Raw genomic sequence first — 9,653 nt, forward strand, 5'->3', positions numbered from 1 at the left:
CGGCAAGGTGAGTACTAGCTTGCTGGGATGAATGTGCCGGTGTGTGCCCTGGCCTAGAATAGGTACACCGTATCCCTGCGTGTCGTAAGAGGTGACTAAAGGGTTGGCGTCAGGAAGCGCATCCGGCCATAAAAACATTGCCTCAAAAAGGGAACCATGATGATTGTCATGGGGCCCACAAGGCTAACCCACGCTCTAGCAGGGAAAATGGCCTAAAAAAGAAAAGGATTTTTTTTTTACAGTGTCGTAGGCCTTTTCCAGGTCCACAAATCTCAATGCTATTTCACCTCGCACCTCCAACCTCTTTTCCACCAGCAGTCTCAGTGTAAACATCCCTTCTGTTGTTCCCCTACCCTTTCTAAACCCCAGCTGCTCTTCTCGATCTTCTTCTCTGCTCTCTTCCTTATCGTCCCATCCAGAACCCTCTCCAGCACCTTCATGACATGAACAAGGAGCGCAATGCCATGTACTTCCCTGGATCTTAAACATTGCTCTTCCCCTTATATAATGGCACAATTATCCCTGTCCTCCAATCCTCTGGAACTGAACCCTCTCTCATACGGACATTCTACAGCCTCTTCTATTATAGTATAGCTGCACATCCCCATCCAGCTTATCATTACATGCACTTTGTTATTCTGCATTTATCAGTCTTCCTACTTTGATTAACAAGCATTGGCACAATCACTTACCCTAATGTGTTCGTGTAGAATTCACCAGAAGGGCAGAAGGATGGTGCTGTGCCAGGTTCATACCAAAATGCAGACAGACAGGTGCCATCAGCATGCCGCTCGTAGCCATAGTCACTAGATACAAAGAAACAATTATTTTCAGGATTGGTAAAACAAGGGACAAGGAAATAATTTTTCAGTGAATATGACAGATAAAAATCATCATCAGAGGTGACATTGGACCAACAAATATTTAATGTGAAGCAGTTGCCACATTAGGTAAGATGGAAACAACCAGCATGCGAAGTAAGACCGACCATACTTGATTGACATAGGTGGTGTTGAAGAACCATGTATTACTAAAAGGAGAAGCGGTCTATCCGTCCATGTGTCAAACTTCATTCTAAAGGGTTCCTGCTGTCACAGAATAATAAAAGTGGTTCCGTTGGAAAGCTAATATCAATTTACTTGGAACAAAAATTGGTGTCTGTTGAAAACATGCCTGTTTTGAAAGCACTATTTCAGGGATTGAAGAAGAAGCGGGAATGAGAGCTTAATGCAGCAGTTCCAATGACAACATTTATTATTCTATGACAGTAAGAACCCTTTAGAAGGACACAGAAAGAGCAAGCAAATTTTTATTTAGTCGTGGCCAAATATATTGGCACCCTTGCACGTTTTTCAAATAATGCACAAATTTTTCCAGAAAATTGTTGAAATTAAAAAATCTTTTGGCATCCAGATATGTATTTCTTTGGTTTGCAGTGGAACAAAACAAAAAAAGCTGAAAAAAAATACTAAATCTTACCTTATTCCACACAGATATCCTAAAATGGCCCAGACAATATTAACAGCACCTTTTAGAAGTTGTTAGCAATAATTGGATTTCATGCAGGTGATTCTCCTTGCCTTTGGAATTGAACTCACATGTGGTGAGTTGCAGGTGCCTGCAATATAAAAATCACTCATTCAACCAGTTTCAATGGAGAGAAGGAATCATTCTGCTGTTTTGTGTCACTGTGTGTACCGCAATGAGCATTGTGAAAAGAAAGAAAACCAGAGAATTGTCTGAGGAGGTCAGACACAAGATTGTAGCCAAGCATGGACAATCTCAAGACTACAAGTCCATCTCCAGAGACCTTGATGTTCCTGTGTCCACCATACGCAATGTTACCAGGAAGTTTAAGGCCCATGGCACTGTCGCCAACCTCCCTGAACGTGGTTGCAAGAGAAAACCTGATCAAAGATTGCAGCGAAGGATTGTTCGAATGGTGGAGAAAGCACCTCGATCAACGGCCAAACAGATTCAAGCTGACCTTCAGACACAAGGTACGACAGTTTCAACTCGCACCACCCGTCGCCAACTCAATGAAAGGGGGTTCTATGGTAGGAGACCCAGGAGGACCCCATGGAGGATTATTTTCTGATTTAAAAGGATATATTAAGTTCTCAATCAAAAACAAAGGTTCGGTAATGTTAGCAGTGAAATAAAGAATTGTGGAGACCAAATACTTTTGTAAATTTCAACTTATTTTTAGAGAAAATTGTGAGCTATTTGAAAAAAGTGCAAGGGTGACAATATTTTTGGCCACGACTGAATATCGTAATATTTCTCAAAGCAATAGGAAATATAGGGGCAATACCACTGGTGCTGAACTGGTAGAATAAACAGTATACTGCACCGACTAAGGGTATTTTAAACCAATTTCAATGGTTGCTAGAAGACAGGGCAGCATGTATAATCATACGAACATAATCATAAAACTTTAAACAAAGAAAAAAAGACCTATTTTCGGGGGCAACCCCCCCTCCTCCAACCCCTAAGACCCCAATCTTTCTAATGCCTTGAACAAACATTGGTACATCATGAGTGATTAAGGCTGTGGCAAAGTTTCATTGAAATTGCATGTGTAGTTTCTGAGAAGAAAGCAAATACCTATTTGGGGGTTGGGGGGGTGGGGGGGAGAATCCCTGGGAGAAGGATGGTGCTGTGCCAGGCGCAGACCCCTAAAGGCGCAGATTTTTTTTAATGCCGTGAACAAACTTTGGTACATGACGGGTGGCGAAGGTTGTGGTCAAATTTCATCGAAATTGTGTGTGTAGTTTCTGAGAAGAAAGCAAATACCTATTTTGGGGGGACACCCCCGGTAGACCCCTAAAGGGGCAGATTTTTTTTAATGCCGTGAAAAAACTTTGGTACATGACGGGTGGTGAAGGTTGTGGTCAAGTTTCATCCAAATAGTGTGTGCAGTTTCAGAAAAGAAAGCAAATACCTATTTTGGGGGGTCAAACCTGGATCCACTGTGACTCTGGTAAACCCCCTTAAACCCCAATTTTTTTTAATGCCTTGAACAAACTTTAGTCACAACACAACACATATCATTTGTGCCAAATTTGGTCACAATCCCATCAGCGGTTTCGGAGAAGAAGTTTAAAATCTTTACGGACGGACAAAGCGCCATCGCATAAGCTCCCCTGAACTTCATTCCAGGTGAGCTAAAAATATAAAAGTACTAGCAGAAGTACCTGGCATTGCCGGGCGGGGGAGGGGAGGGGAGGGGGAAGAGGAGGGGAGGGGAACGGGGGGGAGGGGAGGAGAGGAGGGGAGGAGAGGGGGGGGAGGGGAGAGAAGAGGGGGGGGAAGTACCCGGCATTCCGTGTATAAACGTGAGGGAGAAGAGGGGGAGGGGGAGTGGGGGGGGAGGGGAGGAGAGGGGGGGGGGAGGGGGGAGGGGAGAAGAGGGGGGGAGGGGGAGGGGGGAGGGGGAGGAGATGGGGGGGAGGGGGAGGGGGGAGGGGGAGGTGGGAGGGGGGGAGGGGAGAGGGGAGGGGAGGGGGAGGGGGGGGAGGGGAAGGGGAGGGGGAGGGGGGGGAGGGGAGGGGGGGAGAGGAGGGGGGAGGGGGGAGGAGGGCGCGCGAATCGTCGAATCAGTGCGCTGCTCTGCCACCGATTCAGATTCCGTGTATAATATGTCCTCGCTGAAAAAAAAAAAAGGATCTAAAGATGAAAGAAAAAAAAACCTATGTGGTGTGAATGGCAATGTTCCTCGCTCAAATGTGAAAAAAACGCAATCGCGCGGCTAGGTGAACATCACGTGATCGCTCTGAGCGATCGATTGCAACTCTGCGTCGTGTCGTGGGCGTGGCCAACGTGGCCTCATGCTCCCAGGTGATTGGCTAACTCGAGCTCGAGAGAGCCATAATGCGCTACATTATGGCAAAAAATATGGATCTAAAGATGAAAAAAAAAAAACCTATGTGGTGTGAATGGCAATATTCCTCGCTGAAATGTGAAAAAACGCATTCGCTTTTCGCTCTGAAATACGTGCGAAACGCGTAACTGAGTTAATGGCGGCAAGGAACATCATGTGATCGCTCTGAGCGAATCAGCGCTGCTGCTCTGCCATTCCGGTCATAATATTCCTCGCTGAAATGCGCTGAGGTAAAAATATGTAAAAAATATTATGAAATAAATTTTTAGGTCGGCCATGTTCTTCCCAGGCTCAATGGCCATGTTTGTGCCAAATATCAAGTACGTGAGGCTCTCCGTATAGGAGTCTATCAGTAACATTACACACACACACACACACACACACACACACACACACACACACACACACACACACACACACACACACACACACACACACACACACACACACAAACTGTGTTTTATATATACTAGGGCATGCCCGTACTATATATATATCTGAAATTATTATCCCCCCCCTCTATTTACATGAAATGGTTTGGTCCATTCGCAAAGCAAAGCGAACGGCTTGCGAGTACGGTGACAATCCCCCCCCTCTATTTACATGAAATGGTTTGGTCCATTCGCAAAGCCAAAGCGAACGGCTTGCGAGTACGGTGACAATCCCCCCCCTCTATTTACATGAAATGGTTTGGTCCATTCGCAAGCCAAAGCGAACGGCTTGCGAGTACGGTAGAACCCCCCCCCCCCCTCTATTTACATGAAATGGTTTGGTCCATTCGCAAAGCCAAAGCGAACGGCGAACGGCTAAATCGCCATAGACTCGGTAACTACTTCTCCGATTAATATGAAACCTTGGAAAAGGCACATCCTCAGGTCCCCAGCAATATACCTGGCAAGTTTCAAGTATATCGGACCCCGTGGTTGTCGAGAAACAGCGGTCACAGACAAACAAACACACAGACACACAGACACACACACACACAGAGATTACTGGAATTATAGATAGAAGATAGATAGATACAGAAGAAGCACACAAACAACAACAACAACAACAACAACATCAAAACTATGTGCTATAGAAGAGATCCATTTCTCACGCGTTTTACTTAATTTTACATCCTCATTGAGATTCACCGGTACACATGCAATATGGTCGTGAAGTACAACATGTTGTCGTTTAATTACACCCATCAGCGAAGCGACGCGTGGGCATGTCTAGTACTATTGACGATGCATTGGGGATGCTCACAGCAAGTTATGACCATTTCCGTGGATAATAAAAAATAATCCTGGACAGGTTGCCATCACATCACAGAATGAGTACATTTTCACCCTGATCAGCCATTAGAATGTAACCCACATCACCAGTGAGGGCGATGCATGCAATAAGGCCTTGTCCACTCTACCACCAAAGCCTCATTGACAATAGGAGAGAAACAGTGTATTACACACTGGCAATTACCTGAATCAGAAGCTTGTATGACTTTTTCTTTTAATGAAAAAAGTACAATTTAACCCAACTTCCTGTTGAACTTGATTATCCGTTTGAACCACCACTGATATTGCTTATAAACTCAGTCTTCTGAGAGCTTGATCCAAAACCTTGATCTTCTCTACCCCTGTTAATTCAACTAGATCCACTTTTCTGAAATACCGACTTCTTTCCTGGAAGTCCTAGCTGTGTCCATGTGTTTTTTTTTTACCTCTCCCACCCCCCACTCCCCCACCCCCCACTCCCCCTCTCCCTCCCACAGATCTCCCGATGTCCCTGCTCTCAAATGTTGTGCTTGTGTGCTTTGCCCTCTATCCCCATCTTGTCTCCCGCTCCCTTTATTTCCTCTAATGTCTTTTTTTTTTTGTCATTAATGTTAGTTCTTCCACGAGCTTCGATCTTGTATACAAAAAAAAAGCAGAAAAAAATAGAAAGAAAAAAACCTAAAAGATCATCACAAGGTGAGATTGTATAGGTGCTCATTTGGCTTCACTGTAAACATAACATGTAACAGTGAGTAACTCATTATAACCAAATAGATATTTTAGTGAGTAGCACCTACTACTTGCTCAGTTTCAGTGTGAAACTCAACAACTTATTATAGCCAAATAGACTATTTTAGTGAGCAGCACCTACTACTTGCTCAGTTTCAGTGTGTAACTCAACAACTTATTATAACCAAATCGACTATTTTAGTGAGCAGCACCTACTACTTGCTCAGTTTCAGTGTGTAACTCAACAACTTATTATAACCAAATAGACTATTTTAGTGAGCAGCACCTACTACTTGCTCAGTTTCAGTGTGTAACTCAACAACTTATTATAACCAAATAGACTATTTTAGTGAAGAGCACCTACTACTTGCTCAGTTTCCGTGTGTAACTCAACAACTTATCATAACCAAATATACTATTTTAGTGAGCAGCACCTACAACTTGCTCAGTTTCAGTGTGAAACTCAACAACTTATTATAACCAAATAGACTATTTTAGTGAGCAGCACCTACTACTTGCTCAGTTTCAGTGTGTAACTCAACAACTTATTATAACCAAATCGACTATTTTAGTGAGCAGCACCTACAACTTGCTCAGTTTCAGTGTGTAACTCAACAACTTATTATAACAAAATAGACTATTTAGTGAGTAGCACCTACTACTTGCTCAGTTTCAGTGTGTAACTCAACAACTTATTATAACCAAATATACTATTTTAGTGAGCAGCACATACTACTTGATCAGTTTCAGTGTGTTACTCAACAACTTATTATAACCAAATCGACTATTTTATTGAGCAGCACCTACTACTAGATCAGTTTCAGTGTGTAACTCAACAACTTATTATAACCAAATCGACTATTTTAGTGAGCAGCACCTACTACTTGCTCAGTTTCAGTGTGTAACTTAACAAATTATTATAACCAAATCGACTATTTTAGTGAGCAGCACCTACTACTTGTTCAGTTTCAGTGTGTAACTCAACAACTTATTATAACCAAGTAGACAATTTTATTGAGCAGCACCTACTACTTGATCAGTTTCAGTGTGTAACTCAACAACTTATTATAACCAAATAGACTATTTTATTGAGCAGCACCTACTACTTGATCAGTTTCAGTGTGTAACTCAACAACTTATTATAACCAAATAGACAATTTTATTGAGCAGCACCTACTATTTGATCAGTTTCAGTGAGTCATCATTCTTACTGATATACCTTAGACATGCCGAACATGTTGAAAATTAATTGCAATAACTGCTTCATAAAAGGTGTTGAAAGACAAAAAAGCAAAATTGTAACAATCTTCACACCTTTCATAATGATCCGTTTTTAGTGAATTACCTTGAGACACACCTGCGATGTGGGTGAGGTATTTGAGGAAACACCCTTCTACTATAAGTTATGCTGAGATTTTTTTTACAATGCACTTAGCATGTGTGTGTGTGTGTGTGTGTGTGTGTGTGTGTGTGTCTGTGTGTCGCCATTTTACTTAGAAATGGCTGAGCGGATCTTCGTCTAACTTTCAGAGGTTCATCAGTGAGTGCCTGGGAGTGTTTTAGGCAAAAAAAAAAATTCTAAAAAAATTCTAAAAAAAAAAATTTCGTTTTTTTTGGATTAAAAAAAACAAACAAAAAAAAAACACTCGATCGTGCCTCAGCCTTTTTTAAATTAATGATAGTTATATACAAGTACACATTCGCATAAATAAATACAAAACAATCACCAGACATTTGAACACAGATAAATCAAACAATTCCGGAAGTGTACGAAGTTGGTAGTAAGGCTTCTTCTTCTTCCCGATCGGCATCACACTTAACTCAGAAACGTGATGACCAGCACATTCACCAGCATATATTCAACGAAAAGGTGATGAACCCCCATCCACTCCCCCCACTCCCTTCCTCACCCCTCCCTCTCCTGCCAACTCCCCACCCCCACCCGGCAATGCCAGGTACTCCTGCTTGTATATATATATACCGTATACACACACACACTAGCGGGGTCACCCGTGGGAATCCCACGGGCATGGATGTGTGTGACATTTCGACATATTGAGTTAGATGCTGCGCCTGCACATTCAGTTTCACAAAATGGTTACTGGCAATTGATCACATCCACAAATGATGTAATCCACACAATTTATGTACTTTACATAACGTTAATAGGAATACATGGCCGTGTAGATGGGAGATACAGTTTGTTTGAAATAAATCACAAATATCAGAAGAAAGTTTTTAAAATTTAGAACTATTCTCACTCAGAGTTAAACATCACCGTAATATTATGCGGTTGCTTCAACGTTTTCGGTGAATTATATGTCATTCCCATCTACACGGGCATGTATTCCTATTAACGTTATGTAAAGTACATAAATTGTGTGGATTACATCATTTGTGGATGTGATCAATTGCCAGTAACCATTTTATATAACTGAATGTGCAGGCGCAGCATCTAATTCAATATGTCGAAATGTCACACACATCCATGCCCGTGGGATTCCCACCCGTGGGAATCCCACGGGCATGGATGTGTGCGACGAATTTTAAATATATGTCGACTGTTATTTTAGGCGGTGTATTTTCGTTTATCATCATGGCGCGATTTAAAAATATATATCTCTGCATTTTCCTCTCCAATACCTCCTCACACTTTACACACACACCGGCCCATGTTTACATATACACACACACACACACACACACACACACACACACACACACACACACACACACACACACACACACACACACACACACACACACATATACACATACACACACACACGTACATCGACACACATGCACACACACACACACACACACACACACACACACACACACACACACACACACACACACGACACACACGTACAGACACATATACACATATGCAAATATGTATACACATATGTATCCACATATACACATATATGCACATTATACACATATATACATCTACACACACACACACACACACACAAAAACAGACACACACACACACGTACAGACACATATACACACATACACACACACACAGACATATATATATATATACACATACAACAACAACATGCATTTTAAGGCCATTTTCCCTGCTCGAGCGGGGGTTAGCCTACATACACATACACACACATATATACACACACACACACACACACACACACACACACACACACACACACACACACACACACACACACACACACACACACATATGCACGCGCACACACGCACACACACACACACGTACACACACACGTACACACACACACGTACACATGTCCCACATGTATATATCCCACATCCCACATGTATATACATGTTTAAAGTGTACGTGCCCTTCCCCCCTCCCCCGCCCGGCAACGCTGGGAACTTCTGCTGGTAACGAATAAAATAAAAACGAAGAAATATCTCTCGGTTTCATGAAACTCGGTGGAATTGGATGAAATTCGCTCGGTGAATTCACTCGGTGTATTCGGTTCGGCTCGGTTCACTCGGTTTAAAGAAAAAGCGATAATGTCGACATGTTGCTGTCTGTGTCATGTTGGGCGGTGTATGATACTTGTTGGCTGTTGGGCGGTGATATGGTGTATTTAAAAAAAATATATCTCTGCATTTTCCCACGTTGCTGACACCGAGTCGTTCTTCATCGACTGTGTCATTCATTTTGGAAATGGAAGTTTCCACGCAACGCATGAATTGTCACGAGTCAAGAGGAAGTGTCTCGTCATCATCAAATGACAAATATATTACATTGTGAAAATTAAAGATTTCAAATA

At 42.4% G+C, this 9,653-nt stretch overlaps 1 protein-coding gene across 1 annotated transcript in view; it reads right to left on the bottom strand.

Moving 5' to 3' along the window:
- LOC144890851 (VPS10 domain-containing receptor SorCS1-like) overlaps positions 1-1,004 on the bottom strand; it is a 244,620-nt gene extending 243,616 nt beyond the window's left edge. The window contains exons 1-2 of the mRNA XM_078772716.1: positions 994-1,004; positions 693-806 (exon numbers count right to left, since the gene is read on the bottom strand). Of these exons, the coding sequence (XP_078628842.1) occupies positions 693-806; positions 994-1,004 (125 nt within the window). The remainder of the gene's footprint in view (positions 1-692; positions 807-993) is intronic.
- Positions 1,005-9,653: the final 8,649 nt, after the last annotated feature.

This window comes from Myxine glutinosa, chromosome 2, assembly GCF_964187855.1.
Source record: "Myxine glutinosa chromosome 2, kmMyxGlut1.1, whole genome shotgun sequence".
Lineage (NCBI taxonomy): Eukaryota > Metazoa > Chordata > Myxini > Myxiniformes > Myxinidae > Myxine > Myxine glutinosa.